The sequence below is a fragment of the Aptenodytes patagonicus genome, chromosome 11, assembly GCF_965638725.1.
Source record: "Aptenodytes patagonicus chromosome 11, bAptPat1.pri.cur, whole genome shotgun sequence".
Classification (NCBI taxonomy): Eukaryota; Metazoa; Chordata; class Aves; order Sphenisciformes; family Spheniscidae; genus Aptenodytes; species Aptenodytes patagonicus.
Genome location: NC_134959.1, coordinates 1,861,518 through 1,877,347, shown reverse-complemented (window position 1 = coordinate 1,877,347; position 15,830 = coordinate 1,861,518). Strand labels below are relative to the sequence as shown.

The following is a 15,830-nucleotide window of genomic DNA, read 5'->3' as shown; positions in this document are numbered from 1 at the left end:
TTTGCAGGATAAGGCTCATGGGGAGCCAACTTGATGAAACCTCTATTTAAAGGCCTCTGCCTCGGCACCAGTACAGCTTTGGACCTAGCCCACGCGCCACGATGCTCCCGCGAACTCGGGGACGACCACCACGGCATCTCTGACATGCCGTGCAAACAAATTTCCCGGGCATCAGCAGAACGTTTCTAACAGCGGCCCTGCCCGCAAGGCGCTGGTGCTCAAACCGTGCCCCGCCGAGCGCCCATCGCCAGGGCCTGGGTGAGGGTGGGCCACCACGGGAGCCCCTCCGCCAGCCCCAGGACCCCGCCTCACCACGAGGGCCCTGCTCTCACCCCGATGAGAAGCACCCCCCCCCCCCCCCGGCCCCCCGCCCCGTAACAAGCACCCCATGGAGCCGAGGCCCCAGTTTCCCTCAGCCACACTGAGCCCTTCCCAGGAACCCAAGCCCCCCCTCTGGGGGACAGGTACCCAGCCCCCTTCTTGGTCACAAACAGGCCCCCCTCCCCGGTGACCAACGTCCCCTCCCTCCACCCCAACGCCCCCCTCAGCGTCACCCCCCCCCAAAGTGACCTCCTCCTAGTGACACGGGCCCCTGTCCCCCCCACCAGTGACAAGTGTCCCGTCCCCCGGGACCCCCCCCCAGCCCCACTCACGTCGTCCATGAGGAGGAGGAGGAGGTTGGGCGGCGCGGAGGCCGCGGCGGGGCCCAGGGCCCAGCACAGGCAGAGGGGCACCAGCACCGCCCTCGCCATGGCAACCGCCGCCCCGCGCGCCCACCGCGCGTCACGTGAGCGCCGCCCGCCTCACGTGACGGGCGGGAGGGGGACGGCGGAGGCGGAGACAAGATGGCGGTGTGCATCGCCGTGATCGCCAAGGAGGTGGGGCGGGGGTGAGGGGAGCGGGGCTGGGCCTCAGGTTGCGGGGCCTGAGAGGGCAGTGGGGCCAGGTGGGGCCTGAGTGGGGCCGTGGGGCCAGGTGGGGCCGTAGGGCCTGAGTGGGGCCAGGTGGAGCTGTGGGGCCTCAGTGGGGCAGTGGGGCCAGGTGGGGTCGTGGGGCCTGAATGGGGCAGTGGGCCCTGAGTGGGGCAGTGGTGGTCGTGGGGCCTGAGTGGGGCCGTGGGGCCTGAGTGGGGCAGTGGTGGTCGTGGGGCCTGAGTGGGGCCAGATGGGGCCGTGGGGCCTGAGTGGGGCAGTGGTGGTCGTGGGGCCTGAGTGGGGCCAGATGGGGCCGTGGGGCCTAAGTGGGGCAGTGGGGCCAGATGGGGCCGTGGGGCCTGAGTGGGGCAGTGGTGGTCGTGGGGCCTGAGTGGGGCCAGATGGGGCCGTGGGGCCTAAGTGGGGCAGTGGGGCCAGATGGGGCCGTGGGGCCTGAGTGGGGCAGTGGGCCCTGAGTGGGGCAGGGGGGCCAGGTGGGGTCGTGGGGCCTGAGCAGGAGTGAGGGGAGTGGGGCTGAGGTTGTGGGGCCTGAGCAGGAGCGAGAAGGGGAGTGGGACTGGGGCTGTGGGGCCGGGTGAGGTTGTGGGGTAGGGGTGAGGGGACCGGGGCAGGGTCTCAGGTTGTGGGGCCTGAGCGGGGCAGAGCCTTGGCAGATACGGGGGGGAGCGGGACAGAGACTGGAGGTTGAAGTGGGCTGGGCAGGAGCAGGCTGAGACCAGGGCAGGGGGAGCTGGCGTAGCGAGCGCAGGGACAGTGCGAGGCTGCCCTACTGACCTGCTGCCAGGAGAGGGGTTTTCTGATGAGCTAGGGACAGGCCCTGCTGGGGTAAGGGGGCAGGTCAAGTGTGTGTGTGGATAAATAATTCTGTTGCCACTGGTGTATGGAGACAGATCGGTTCCACAAGCGCTGCAGGGTGTAAAGGGGGGCTGTGCTGTGACGGCTGTGAACGTGAAATGGTTAAAATAGCTTACTTCTGATGGCAGCAATTCTTAACGTAAAAGCACTGTCGTGGCATCAGCCGTCACTTACACGGTGGAGTGGCCGGTCCTAGTTAGTGTTATTTGTTCTCCTCCTCAGAACTACCCCCTCTACATCCGGAGCGTTCCAACCGAAAACGAGCTGAAGTTCCACTACACCGTGCACACTTCCCTCGATGTCGTGGATGAAAAGATCTCTGCGATGGGCAAGGCTCTTGTAGATCAGAGGGAACTGTACCTAGGGCTCCTCTACCCCACTGAAGACTACAAGGTGTATCTTTCTCATGCCTTTTGCCACGCCAGCATGTATTTATAGGATCTTTCTTGCGAGGGGCTCTGTGTGGGAAACCTCTCTTCCTACTTGGTGCCACGTTAAAGACGCCAGCAGAAAATACGCAGACTTGTTCACTGACCAGTTTGTCAGGTAGAGGTTCAGGTTTGGTGCCTTGGTCAGTTCAGCAGCTGCTTCGTTGCCCAACCAGGTGGTGGAAAAATTTACCTTTAGCCTACAAGAGGGAGCGCAAGGTGTGACTAGTGTCTGGTGCAGCTAGACTTCACCTTTCATAAACTGGGTGCTTTATTCCCTGCTTAGCTAAAACAGTTGACTGTGACTAGACCAAAGCTTAGACTCTTTTGTAACACCAGTGAAAGTAGCAGGAGTATGAAGGTGTCTCTGGTCAAGTACCTAAATCCCAGGTGTGTGGTCTGATTTCTCTAAAATCTGTACTGGACGGACACAGCTGCCCCAGTGTTCTTAAGTCACAAAGTTGATCTTTTGAACTTTCTTTGGCTTTTTCTCTGAATCCCGCAGATGGAAGTTATCAGCAGACCTGATTTCTGGGTTTTCATAAACCGGTGGTTAATTTTTGAAGTCTCGGGTCAGTCACGCTGGCTGATATTAGAAGATCGCCAGGTCTCTGATTGTGGTCCCCCAAACAAGAATAAATAAGGTGGCTGTGTCACTGAAATGGTTCTTAAGAAGAGAGAAACCCTTACCAAAATAGCTAGCGGGAGGCTGCTTCTGAAATTGCAAGGCGTGCCTTACTGGCCAGCGTAGGAGCAAGCTTGACCTGGAGTTACCAAAGGTGGGAGAAGTCAGATAGAAAGGGGATACAGTTCCTGCAGTCTCGCGTCTTGCTTACCTCCTCTAGTCCTAGTTATGTGCTGGGCGCAGCAAGAACATGATGTTTCCTTTCAACTTGTTTCTTTGAGTATATTCCAGCCTTGTTTTAGTTGCTTTGCCAGGCTCTGGCGTGTCAGAAGCGCATGCCTTAACAGCTGCACAGATACGGCTACGTGACAAATTCGAAGGTGAAGTTTGTTATGGTGGTGGATTCTTCAAACACAGCACTTCGAGACAATGAGATCCGCAGTGTAAGTGCAGGAAATCAGAGCACAACTTGCTACATCAGTGTTTTTGCTACTTCCGCTTATTCATAAAGTGCTGAGAAGCAAAAAAAATTTAATTAAACTACAATCCCTTTTCAGATGTTCCGAAAACTGCATAATTCGTATACGGACATAATGTGTAACCCTTTTTATAACCCTGGGGACTGTATCCATTCCAGGTAAGCGGGTTGACCGTACTGATCTTTCTGGAACTTGCAGTGTACCTATGATGTAATAGGACCAAGAGCATAACCCCTGTGGTCGACCAGTTCAGATGTGCATGCTCCAACTGCCTAAATGGAAAACAGCTGTCTGGTCTTTGGGCCATTACTGCATAATGGAAAACTCTGACCAAAGTCTCATGAGAAGTTACATTGAACTCTCACTCCCGCCTCAGAACTGGTGTTAGAAACATTAGCTCAAGAAAAGTAATTTCTTGGGGAGAAAAAGTTACTTGTTTCATAGGCAAATGTGAGCATAAACATAGATAAATAGAGCAGGTTAAACAGTGAACAACTGCACTTGTCCAGGGCTTATCCTTGGGTAAGGACAGATGGGCGTTCAGCACGCCTAATTCCTCACATGTGAGGGCCGGTGCCCCCCATTTCTCATCTGGAATCTCACAGGGAATGTTAATAATGTTGAGAGTTTCTATTGCCTAGGGAAGAACAACTTCTTTTACACTCTGCTGAGGCAGGTCTACAGCCAGGATAAGACCTGTCCTTACTTCAGCTTAATTAAAAGTCATTATTCACTCAACAGAGCATGCTGTAGTTAAAGAGTGAAACCATGTATTCAGCCTGGGGAAATCCAGCTTGTTAACCAGGAAGAGGCATCGTTAGCCATTGGTTTTGTTACAAGAGATCTGCTGTGCAGAACTAGCCGCTTCCTTTAATATTGTGTGTTCATTTCCTTCTCTAGGGCTTTTGATAATATGGTGAACTCCATGATGATGCAGGTGTGCTGAGGCTCTGCCCCTTCTCATCTCGAGTGCTGAGAACATTCCCCGTGTACAGGAGCGTGCCTGCCAAGTGATGTATATATTGTCTTCATTCTGTGTAATATTTTAAGTTTATTCTATGTAAAATAAACTCGACACCTGCAAGGTTTGCACGCGTTTCTACTCTAGCAAGCCTGCGTATAGCACAGAAGTCACTGTTCAGCTTTCTGCCTTCAGGTAAATGTGAGAGCCAGCTCTTCCTTCAGGAAGGTCAGCAGTGTCAGGAGGTTTGTTCCCTACAGAAATGTGTGCAGCTGTGCCCCTGCGCAACTCAGATGTTTCTGTAGAAATTGGGCTTTGTGTAAAAACAGCAGTTCCTGCTGTGCTTGTGATTAGAGCAAGCACAGCTGCACAAGAGACAGCTAAGAGATTATTATGAGGGTCAACCTAGATTTCAGTCAGATGAGAGGCAGGGATAGTGACGCTGTTCCTCAGAAGTACTGGTGCATCAGGGCGGTTCCTCTGAAGCAGGAGCAGCACATCAGCAACAGTAGTCCTTTTGCTCTTTGCCAGCCCCCTTCACTGCTCAGGACCGTTCATTCTGACAGGAACATCACAAGCAATGCTTAATTCAAACACACTTGGGCTCCTTGTCCTGTTTTTCCTTAGCTGGGAGCGCTCAGATCTGTATGTACTTACTCCATTAGTTCTTGGAAAGAGAAAACTCTGCACATCAGCCAAAGGCTCCAGGTTTCTCCGCAACCCCAGCCACTGTTTATGTACTTGAGAAAGCTCTGGCAGACAGCAAACAGCTGGTCTCAAAGCACCACCTTGAACCCGATCAAGCCCTGCACTGATCTTGCCTTCCTGGGGAAGGTCTTTGGGTGACTCACATTCAACAGCATTTGCTGTTAGCAGTTTGCACCTCAGTCAGACAGGCCGGGCACACTTAACAGCATTTCTAGCCCAGGTCAGGGAGCACAGGTAGTGCAGCTGGGTTAAATCCACACCAAGAGATTAAGACGTGAGGATTGCACAGCTGCCTGGCTCATCCCAAACTAATCTCTATTAGCATCTCCTCCCCCTGCAGCTCCCTGCTGTTCTAATTAAAGACTACCAAATCAATAGCAGGTATTTATATAGAAAAAAATACGAGCTAGACTAGAAAAGCATCCCAGCTTCTTCATCACTTGTGCAGTGCACTCGCGCTACGCAAGGCTGTGCAGCTGCAGCAAGTTCAGCAGAGGTAACGCAGGCAGGCGTAAGCACTGAGCAGCCACTCGGTGCTTTTCACCCACCTCTACTCCGAGTCCTTCCTGCCCCGCAGGCAGCAGTCTGTGCTTCAAGCACCTAATCAGTTAAAAATACATAAAACATAGCTAAAAATACAAAAAAAAAAAAAGCTCTGCACAGCTCCAAAGGATACAAGAAGCCCAGAGAAAGCCAGGTCAGCGTAGAGCGTCAGCTCACAGCCAGCGCAGCCTCACTGCAGATGAAGTTCACACAGCAGGATCATTTATTTTAAAAATAAGTGAAATTTACAGTACCTTCTCAAACAGAACTTAAATACATTTAATCAACAACAACCTGTCAAATAATGGGAGATGAAAGTGTTTGAGCTTCTCCCACCATCTAAACAAGGCACAGCTGTACACTGCTATTCCAAAACATTTTCATATAAAAATCTTCACTCTTTTCACTCAGAGACAGGAGCTCAGCATTTCCTCTTCCACAAGAGACTCCGAACACCCCAAAGTAGTTTTTGTTAAAAATTTAAGTCTCAAGAATTTACAAAGCTACTAAATGGAAAGTTTAAAGCCCTAGAAAAAGCCAGTTTTGTAGTCTAAGCCTGAGGGTAGCTCGGATCAAGACCAGCCTCGGCAGCAGAGTCCACGCTGGGCAAAGTGCAAAATCAACACAACATGAAGAGTTAAGGCCCCAAGCTCTAAAAAAAAAATCCTGAGATCTTAAGGGGGGGAGGGGGGGGGAAATCAGTGGGATTTTTAGCCTGGCAATGCCCCCTGAGCTGTGAAAAGCTGCTTTAGGAGTCGGTCGCATCTGTTGCATCTGGGTTAGAGGAATCCTAACCAAGGATCCCGAAAGATTAGCGTGAGAATTACGTAATAAAGCCGATTTCAATGCAGAACTTCACACAGTAACGCTGTCTGCTGGTGTTCGCAGCCTGCCTCTTTTAACACAAAGTTTTTCCTTTAAAAACGAGCGGTTTCAGAGCTCATAAACACAAGATCAGCAGGAAGGGGAAGTGCCAGGCAGCGCTTGTTCTCCGGTACCCAGCTCCTGTGGTGCGCTTCAGTCCTGACCCTCTCGTTCAGCTGGGCTCACGCCATCCCCAGATGCGGATCTGGAGCAGGAATGGTGACGGGAGTAAAGAGGAAGATCAGACCAAATTTGCAACAGATTTTGTAACGCTGCTACTGCTAGAAATAGAGTGATGCGTTAGCAGCACTCTTTGATCCCTGTAGCTTTGGGATAAAAGCAGGAGGTAAGAGGGGGTTGTTGACTTCTGAAATAAAAAGGGGGGAAGGGTTTTGTGACACCCAGGTCTCGTTTAACCACCACGGAGATACAGAGGCTTCCAGAGAAACAGCAAGGGATGCTTTTTCCCTCCCCCGGTTGTACAACAGCAGCAGCGAGCCAAAAACCAGACCCAAACAAAACACATCGTTAGGCTCCATCCTCTTCCCAAGAGCAAGGGCAGAAATCCACAAGGCTGATGGAGTTAAGGAAAAGCTCTCCAGCAGTCAGGTCCAGAGCTGCGACCCAAGACTTTCTCCGCTGATCTGGAGAAGAAAGCAGTCTTTGGAAAGGTCTTTAGGATCTTACGGGCAAGAGAAAGCAACATCCAGCTCCTGTAGAAACAGCTGGCAAAGCTGAGGGTGCTTCACGGGCCGAGCAGGACAGGTCCGCCCTCGCGGTGGGGTGGAGGGCATTTGGACAGCTAAAAGCCAAACCAGGTTTACACCGAACCCTCCAGTAGCAGCCCTTTTCTGTGAGATGAGGATGAGACTTGATGGTCAGGGAAAGCCCTTCCCAGGACAGGGTGTTCTCTGGAATGAGACTCTTCTCGATGAAAACGCAATCCCCTAAGCAAAGCTAAGGTGAGCCCCCTCCTGGGATGCCGGCAGGGATCTGGCCGATGTGCGGGTGGAACGGATCCAGTCTTCCCTCCCGCAGCCCAGCACTCCGGCTGCCTCACCAGTAATCCTCACGGCCAGGCAGATGGCATTTTAAAATTAATCTTTTTTGGCTTGGGTAGGCATATTTTTAAGTCTCTCCAATCCCATCTCCTCATTTCAGTCCCATCGGCGTCACCAGGGAAGTCCAGTCCTTTCTAGTATGGAAAATACCAAGGCAGCAGCCTTGCCCGACCCCTAAACAAGAACAAAAGCAGCATCCTAAAGCACAGGGGCGTTGCTCAGCTGAGATGCCAAAAAGCACAGCTAGCTACCTGCCCCCTCCGCCCCTCCAAAAGGTGGGACTCACCCTTCTGCCCCAGCTAACCCAGACTGAACCCAGCGTACCCCCGAAGGACAGGAGAGCCCCAAAGCCAGGCATGGCTCCGGGACCGGTCAGGCTTGGGAGCGTGATGCCCACCCCCCACCCCCCAAATCCCTGCAGGGATGGGGGGGACAGCAGCAAGTTTCCAGGTGTTTCTTCCACCCCCGAAGCTCCTCTCCGCTTCCTCCCGCAGTGCCGAAGGGGCCAGGACATCATTGAAGCTAATCTGCAGTGAGCTCATGGATGCACGAGCAGCAGGAGGTGTGCCGGAGAATAGCTCCAGGCCTGTGCTGGGGATGCGAGGGATGCCGGGACAGCAGTGGGGATGGGTCTGCCGTGCCATCACCGGCTGCTCACTTCGGTCCCTCCCCATCTCGGCTGCCCACAGTCCCCCCGAGGTGCCCGTGTCCCAGCCAGACCAGCCACCAGGTTCCTGCTGACCCCACAGACACCGGGGTGATGCTAACAGCACACGACGGGCAGGAGACATTTCTAGCACAGGTCTCCAGGAGAATACGCCTGCCGGAGCCCTTCTCCATCCTCCTGTCCATGCCAGGGTGGGAGGTGCAAAGCCGAGAAGCTGAGCACGGCCAGAGGGAGAGGCAGTTATCCCCATCCTGAGGACACCCTGCTCCACAGGGATCTTGACCCAAATACGCAAGGAAACCCCTCCGTGCGGCCACTCACCTGTATGTCCTCCCTCGCACCCTCGGGTGCTGCCCTCCGTAGTAGCCTCCCCGCTGGGCCAGCCCTCCCCGGGCTTGGAATCGGCCCCGGTAGCCCCCGCGGTCAGTAGTGCTGATGCCCGGCATGTTGGTCCTCTTGGGCAGCACCTGGAAGGCATGGGGTGGCTCAGCCAGTGCTGCCAGCACCGGGGTTCAGCACAGCCCCACGCACACGGGGCTGGGAGGGACGGACGCATGCACCACCCCGGGGCCTCATCCAGCTCTTACCTTAATGACACGGCCTCTGAACACACTCTCATCCAGCTCCACCGCAGCCTTCACGGAGCTCTTCTCTTCAAACTCGATGTAGGCGTACCTGCAAGGGGACGGGGTGAGCAGGGCCCCAGGGACACCCCCTGTTCCCAAAGGCTGGGGAGCACAGGGCAGCGCCCTCGACACCCCATCCCCTGCGCACAGCGCTGACCCTTTAGGATGCCCCGAGAACTTGTCGCAGAGGATGGTCACTCGGTTGATCTGCCCGCAGCTGTTGAAGTGAGACTCCAGCTCTTCCGCCGTGCCCCCATAGTCCACCTGCAATGACAGTCCCAGCCCCTCCAGTGCCGCTAGCCAGCCCCCCCGCCTCGTGGGTCTGCATTCGCACACCATCGTGGGAGGCAAAGGGCCCGGCTGACCCCAGCCACACCTTGCCACCACGGCCTCACCATCTCCTGAGGTTCAGGAGACCCTTCCAGCTGAATGCTCCAGCCTGGAAACCCCAATCCAAGAGACAGCTCCCCCCCTTTGGGGGAACAAGCAATGCTGCACGACCCGCAGCTTCCAGCGGGGTATTTTGGGGAGCTGACACTTGCAACAGATTATCTGCAAGTGGCTGAGGATCACGGGCAGATGCTGAGCCACATTCCCAGTCTGGGCTGGGCAGAGGAGAAGCATTCGGGATGGGACCAGCCAGCCTTCGGCGGGGGGCGGATGGGCCCCTGTGGTAGGGATCTCGGACATACGTCCAGCTGGGCAAGGAGCAGTGAGGTGGGCTCTGCTCCAGGGCCTCCCACTTACATTGCCCACGTAGATGGATCGCTGGTCAACCTCCATCTTCTCCTGGGTTGTCTTTGGGAAGAGACCTGCAGAGATGAGGGCTGTTTTGTCACGCTGGACAGAGTCGCAGGAGCCCTCTTGCAGAGGGACATCTGTCCAAGCGGGTCTGCTCCCAGCACGGCCGCCACCGAGCTGACACCCTGCAAAGCTCCCCAGGTCCCTGGTCACATCCAGGCATACCCTAATCCCCACACTGCTGCCTCCTCCATCCCCTTGCCCCCCCTCTCTTCACAACCCCCCCCCCCCCAGGGTGATTGCTCTGCTGGGGCTGTTGGTGCTAAACTCAATTACTTAATTGAACTAAATTTAATTAAATTAATTTACTGCATCTTGGCCTGCAAAGGTAGGAGGTAAGAGTGGCTATAACCTGCATTAGCACCATGCCATCCCTGGGACTCCATCCCTCACCCACCTTACGTGTCCAGCCCCAGGCTGCCAGGAGAGGCAGAGCCACATGCTCTGGCTCCGATCGCCACCCTGTGCCCCAGAGGTGTCCCCGGGGTGGGGACAGCAGCACCCGGGGACAGCCCGTACCTGCCTCCGAGCTCACGATGAGGCGGCTCTCAGCTTCCAGCTGCAACTCCTTCAGCCTCTCATCCTCTTTCTCCATCTCTCTCACTCGGGCTTTGATGGCCTCCAGCTCCTGAAACCCAAACCAAGGCTTGCGTGAGCAGCACACGGAGCAGGGACGCCCCAACCCCGCTCCCCACCCTGGGCTGGGACGTTGCAGTGCTGCACAGCACGCACCTCCACCAGCAGTGCCTTCCCAGGCTGGGGACAAGGGTGGGCTGGCTGCTGGGGACAACAGCCTGTCCCACAAAAGGGGAGTTCAGCTCCAACCTCCACCGGGGAGGAAGAACAAGGAAACGTTTCCTTTCCCGTGCTTGCCTGCGAAGCAGCGTGTGCTGCAGCAGAGAGGCCCCAGCAGCACCAGAGCTGCCAGAGGGAACCGGAGATTTAAGCTGGTGACAAACAGGAGCCATTTACTCTCGCTCAGCCAGGCAGACATCTCAGCAGTGAACGCTAAGCAGCAGGAGAGTGACAATTCAATTTCCAGCTTCCCAGCTCAGGGATTTTAACATCAGGGCCCCAAGATTATTCTTATTCTTAATTTTTAGAAGCACTTGAAGAGCAGTGTAGAAAGTTTCCCATTTCCTTAGAGAAACAGGGAAAATTGATTCCACACTCAGCCAGGCACTCACTGGGTCCGGCACAGCCAGCTCCTCCGCCCTGTCCCTCTCCAGATGGCTCAGGTCCGAGTTGTCGTCTGCAGCCTTCCGCAGAGCTGCCATCTCTGTCACGTCCCAGGATGCCTCCACCGCTGCCAGGGACGGCGGGTCCTGCCACCAGATCCCTGAAGTGTCCAGGAAGAGAGGACTGGGTGGGAACAGGGGCAAAAAGCCATTTAACAAACAAACAGCCATTTAACATAGAACCTAAAGCAGAACGCCAGCCAGGCAGAGGCTCCAAGGGTGCTTCCAGCAGAAGGATGAACAGGTGCCGCCAAAGCAGTTTGCTCTCGGTGCTACAGGCGAGCTCGCGGCAGGACCCCAGAACTGCAGGAGCGAGGGCTACTGAAAGGTCTCCAGTTCATACCGAGCCACTTCCCAGCTCAGGGGGCTGCAGAGGAGACCTGGAAGCAGCTTCCCTTGGGTGAAAGAAACAGGCGCAAGCATCACAGCCCACCGGCAGGGAAGGGGAAGAGGAGGCAGGACCTGCTCCACCAGCAGAGCTCCCCGGCTGCACAGAGGGAGCGGGAGGGAGCCCTGCCTCACCCAAGCAAAGGCAAGCGCGCAGCTTTTCAGCCCCGGACTCTGGGCTCGAGCCCACAGAGGGACAAACTCTCCCACCCATCAGCGAGAAGCTGACCCCGCTCCAGCCCGGGGAGCCTCAGCGCCTGGCACCGAGCTGGGCCCCGTCCCGCTCCCCCCGCCCCGTCCCGCCCCAGACCCACCTCGCCCGGCCCCCGAACATGCTGCGCTCCCTCCGCGGAGCCGGCGGGAACCAGGGGAGCGGCGCCACGTGCGGATCTCCCGCCGCCACGTGCGGATCTCCCGCCGGCGCGCCACTTTCATACATCAGGGGCCAATCAGGGCAGGGCGCGCCGCCAGGCCACGCCCCGTGCCGGCAGGGAGGGGGAGGCGGCCCCGCCCGGCCGGGACCCTGAGACCGCGGGTTCGAGCCCCGGGGGAGGCCGGGGAACGCGCGTGAGCCCTGCGGGGGTCGACACGTGTGGCCGGGCGGGGGCACGGCCCCCCGTTTTTAGGGACGTGCCTTGTCCACCGACCCCGCTGGTGGTGCTGGGTGCCACAGCAGCTGCCCCAGGCACAGGGGGAGCAGCGGGGCACCCCGAGGGGGTGCAGCATCTGCAGCAGGGAGGGAAGATCCCTTTGGGTTCCCTGGGGACAACCCTGAATGCTCCCCACGATGGACACCCCTCCTCAGAGCTGGACACGGGGCAGCGACCGACCCCAGGGCCATAATGACCCCCCCCCCCCCAGGGTCGGGGGCACAGGGTGCAGGGCACTGCCGGGAGAGGGGGGCGAGGGCACCCAGCACAAGCCCAGGCTACGGAGCCTCCGGTTGATATTAAATTGTCTTTATTACACAGATACAGAGTTAAGAACAGACATAACCTGAATCATAAAGTTTACATCTTTCACAGGTCAAACATACAGTACACTTAGAGAAAGCGGGAAACAGCAAGGGGGGGGGACAGCATGCCGAAGGAAAGTCCTACCACGTCATCTCTCTGGGCTGGCCCCCAAAACCCACGCGGCAGGGCAGGGCAGGCTGCCGCCGTGCCCACCCGGCCCTGGCAGGGGGCTCTGGTTTCCAGCCCCCCCCCCGGGGACCCCCGTGCCCCAGCACCCCTGTCCCCAGGGCTGGCAGGGTAACGCGGGCAGGGCTCAGCCCCGCACGGGACCAGGGAACCGGTGCTGCCCGCGCAGCCGTGAGCGAGGGGGGCTGGCGGCACGACACCTCCCTCCCAGGGCTGTGGCGTTCGGTGGCATCGGAGGAGCCCCCGGGGCTGCCACCGCGGCGGGGACACCCCAGCACAGTGCCTGGGGACCCGGGAACAAGGTGGCATCTTGTCCCCGACCTCAAACCCACCGGGATCCAGGGGGCCACCCCGAGGAGAAGGGGGAACCCCAGCAGGTCCCGGAGGAGGAGGGCGAGGAGAGGCTGCGGGGGGGTTGTGGGGGGCTCCGGCAGTGATGGAGCAAAGCCCAGGCAGGTGCGGGACCCCCGCTCGGGGGTGCCCAGCCTCGCCAGGACACGGCACTTTGGTTTCAGCTGGGATTTCGGGTTGGGAATGCAAAGAAGGAGCTGGAGAGACCCTCGCCCGCCAGGGATGGGGCCCCGGTGCCACGCTTGGCGCCAGAGGAGAGCCACATCTCTCCTGCCACCTCTTCCAGCCTGGTGCCACAGCCAGCACCCAGCACCCAGCGCCCCAGGCTCTGCCTCCCCGCGGGGACCGGGACCTCGGGCAGGCTGTCCCCACACCGCCAACACCATCCCCGGCCCCAGCCACCATGGCGGGGAGGAAACCCAAGACGGGCAGCCGTGGGCAGCCACGGGCACCCGATGTGGCAGAAGACTGTGCCCGGCCACCCCGGCACCCCGTGTCCCCGAGCTGTCCCACAGTCACCAGGGTGTCCCTACCCCCCGGCCAGGCTGTGCCAGCACCACGTGGCTCATCCGTCTGCCATCTCCCAGATGCCACAAAGCCACCAAAGGACATGGCTTGGGCATGGCACGGGGCACGCGTCCCCTGCCCCCCCCCCCGGCATGTCCCAACACCATTTTGGAGCAAAACCCCGCGGAAGCGCCCGCCGCTCCGGCCAGCGCCTCCCCGGCCACCACGGCCCCCTCCGTGCCCACATCACTCCGGCCCCGCGGCCGCACCGCCACTGCCGTCCTCCCCGCATCACGAATTTTTGGGAAATACTACACTTTAAAGCTGTCGTTCTGGTTTGGACGTCTGCTAGCGCCGCGCCGCCCGTCCCCTCCCTCCCTCGGCTTTTGGTTTCAATGCAAGGTTCTGTAGGGTATTTTTATTATTATTAAAAAAAAAAAAAAAAGAAGAAAATAATAATTAAAAAAAAAGCAAACCAGAAGGGAGTGGAAACGAGAGCAGACTCCGTGGAAATGCTCTCGCCTGCGGTTTCCTGGCGAGGCGGAGGTAGAGAGGCAGAGCCCCGGTGCGGAGCGGGGCCGGGGGCACGCGGGGACACGGGTGGCGGGAAGGGCAGGAACGGGATGGACACCCGGGGGAGCAGGCGGCCCCGCAGCAGGTGCTTCTGCAATACTCTTATATATTACCTCTTCTCAGGAAACGTAAGAAAAATAGACAATATTACATATGTCACACCATAAATAAAGTGAACAGTCACTCGAGGGGCACCGGCAAAGCTCCCAGCCTCGGGGTACACAGAAACCCCCTGGGGGGATGCACTGAGGTCTTGGGGTGCACAGAAACCCCCCCGGGGGGGGATGCACTGAAGCCTTGGGGTGCACAGAATCCCCCCCCGGCGGGATGCACCGAGGCCTCGGGGTGCGCAAAGCTGCAGCAAGGCTCGGTGCTGGTGGCACGGGACCGGTAACGTCGCCTCAGGGGCGCCCCGTGCACCAAGCTCTGCTGCGGCACGGCACGGCACGGCACGGCACGGCACGGCACGGCGCGGCACGGCCATCACAGGAGGCAGCTGCGAAGGCAGCGCCGGCAGCCCGGGCCCTTGGGTGACTGGCAACAAAACCCGACCCGGCCCCAAGCCCTTCCCTCCTCTTCCTCCCCTACAGAAAACACACAGGATGGTTTTTGCAAATGCGGAAAAACTACAGCTCCTATCGAGCACACGACTTCTGTTCGCCTCCGGCCAGCCTCGCTCCCCCACGCCACAGCCTCCAGCGGGTTCTCATCATCTTTTATTTGGCAAATGTCTCTTATTATTATCACTATCATTATTATTATTATTATTTTTTGGACCTCTGCAAAACACTATTTACATTCACATTAGCGTACAGCACTCCTGCCCCGCGCGGGGCTTCCCTCCTCTCGGAGCCGGGGGACTTTCCGTATTGCACTCCCGTCCTCTGCGCTTTGTACAATGATGCGAGAAATACAAAATAATCAACATCGTCCTCGGCTGCCTCCTCGGCCAGGAAGGAGGTGGCGCTCACTTTCTTTCCCTTTCCTTTTTCCTCTTAAAAATCCTTGCAAAATAAATCCGACGCGGGGTGTGGGAGCAGCCCGGCAGCGAGGGGCTGGGGGGGGTCCGGCCGCAGGCGACCCCCGACGGCTTCGGGAAGGGAGAAAACCAAAATCTGTCTCTTAATCTCTTTTTTTATTCTCTTTTTTCCAGGGCGGCGGCGGGCAGAGGTAGAGATGTGCCGGCTCCGGCTGCGCCCACCTGGGCGGTTCTCAGCCACCATCTCCCCCTTCCCCCGCCTCGGGGGCTTGCTTTTTTAAAAAAAAAAAAAAAACTTTTTTTTTTTTTGCTTTATTTTAATAGAAACTCTTTAAAGCCCCGGGGGCGCGTCCGTCCATCCTTGCGGGGAAGGGAAGGAAGCGACAACAGAACGAAACGAACTTTGGCAGTGGAGAGACGTTTGGATCTTCCTTGGTTTTGGATTTCCTTTGGAGCAGAGGTGAGTCTGGTCTGTTCTTGGCTAGCTAGCAAGGTAGTTACAGGTGAGCGTCCGTCACGCGGCTTGACTTGGCGTCGTCTGGTTTTTGGATTTTTCTTTTTTTTTTCTTTTTTTTTCCCTTTTTTACAATTTCTTACTTAAAGCCAAAGAGTCCGACGTTTTCTTTTTTATTTTCTTTATTTTTTTTTACAAAAAAAAAAAAAAAAGAAAAAAAAGCAAGAGGGAGACGAAGAAAAGAAGTTTCCTGCCTCCTCCAAGCGAGCCCCTCGGCAGCGCCGATGTGGGCCAGGGCCGGGCCGGCCTCTCCCCACGTCACCGCGTGGCGAGGCTGCAGCCAAATCCCTCATCCAGAAAGAAAAAAGAAAAAAAAAAAACAACAAAAAACCCCCAAAAAACAACAAAAATCCCCCGAACCACAACCCCCCAACTGATAGAAAACCAACCAAAAAAAGCCAAAACAAAGACCAAAGAGAGAACAGAGAAGATCGGTATTTGCCTTAACTCCACTTAAAGCCCAGTTTGAGGATCCGTGAGGATTATTTGTGAGAGCTAGAGAGGTCGTTTCGGAGGTCACACGAGTCAGGTAGCTGAGGAAATTGCATCGAGTGCAGTCCGTGTCTTTTGGAGAGCGGTGGTAGCA

The 15,830-nt window shown here is 57.0% G+C and overlaps 3 protein-coding genes across 4 annotated transcripts in view; 1 reads left to right on the top strand and 2 right to left on the bottom strand.

Moving 5' to 3' along the window:
- Positions 1–752, bottom strand: part of GALNS (galactosamine (N-acetyl)-6-sulfatase) — a 46,206-nt gene extending 45,454 nt beyond the window's left edge. Inside the window, exon 1 of one of the 2 annotated variants that reach the window (XM_076348918.1) lies at positions 654–752. In XM_076348918.1, the coding sequence (XP_076205033.1) occupies positions 654–752 (99 nt within the window). The remainder of the gene's footprint in view (positions 1–653) is intronic. The other variant, XM_076348919.1, reaches the window with a different exon arrangement.
- A 66-nt stretch (positions 753–818) lies between these two features.
- On the top strand, positions 819–4,410 carry TRAPPC2L (trafficking protein particle complex subunit 2L). The gene is made up of 5 exons (XM_076348920.1): positions 819–878; positions 2,013–2,185; positions 3,199–3,286; positions 3,401–3,480; positions 4,223–4,410. The coding sequence occupies exons 1-5, from the start codon at positions 846–848 to the stop codon at positions 4,266–4,268; spliced, it is 420 nt and encodes a 139-aa protein (XP_076205035.1). The 5' UTR covers positions 819–845; the 3' UTR covers positions 4,269–4,410.
- Positions 4,411–7,593: 3,183 nt separating this feature from the next.
- Positions 7,594–11,512, bottom strand: PABPN1L (PABPN1 like, cytoplasmic). Its single transcript, XM_076348845.1, has 8 exons — positions 11,493–11,512; positions 10,741–10,915; positions 10,073–10,181; positions 9,500–9,564; positions 8,910–9,016; positions 8,714–8,801; positions 8,448–8,593; positions 7,594–7,633 (listed from the first exon to the last, which is right to left on the bottom strand). The coding sequence occupies exons 1-8, from the start codon at positions 11,510–11,512 to the stop codon at positions 7,594–7,596; spliced, it is 750 nt and encodes a 249-aa protein (XP_076204960.1).
- Positions 11,513–15,830: the final 4,318 nt, after the last annotated feature.

Bases quoted from the DNA above. Each gene is read 5' to 3' on its own strand.
- TRAPPC2L (XM_076348920.1), top strand. From the start codon at position 846: ATGGCGGTGTGCATCGCCGTGATCGCCAAGGAG. The intron at 2,186-3,198 runs GTATCTTTCTCA...ACAGCTGCACAG, and splicing joins CCCACTGAAGACTACAAGGT to ATACGGCTACGTGACAAATT. The intron at 3,481-4,222 runs GTAAGCGGGTTG...TTCCTTCTCTAG, and splicing joins GGGGACTGTATCCATTCCAG to GGCTTTTGATAATATGGTGA.
- PABPN1L (XM_076348845.1), bottom strand. From the start codon at position 11,512: ATGTTCGGGGGCCGGGCGAG. The intron at 9,017-9,499 runs GTAAGTGGGAGG...CTGTCATTGCAG, and splicing joins GATCCATCTACGTGGGCAAT to GTGGACTATGGGGGCACGGC. The intron at 8,802-8,909 runs GTCAGCGCTGTG...GTCCCCTTGCAG, and splicing joins TTCTCGGGGCATCCTAAAGG to GTACGCCTACATCGAGTTTG.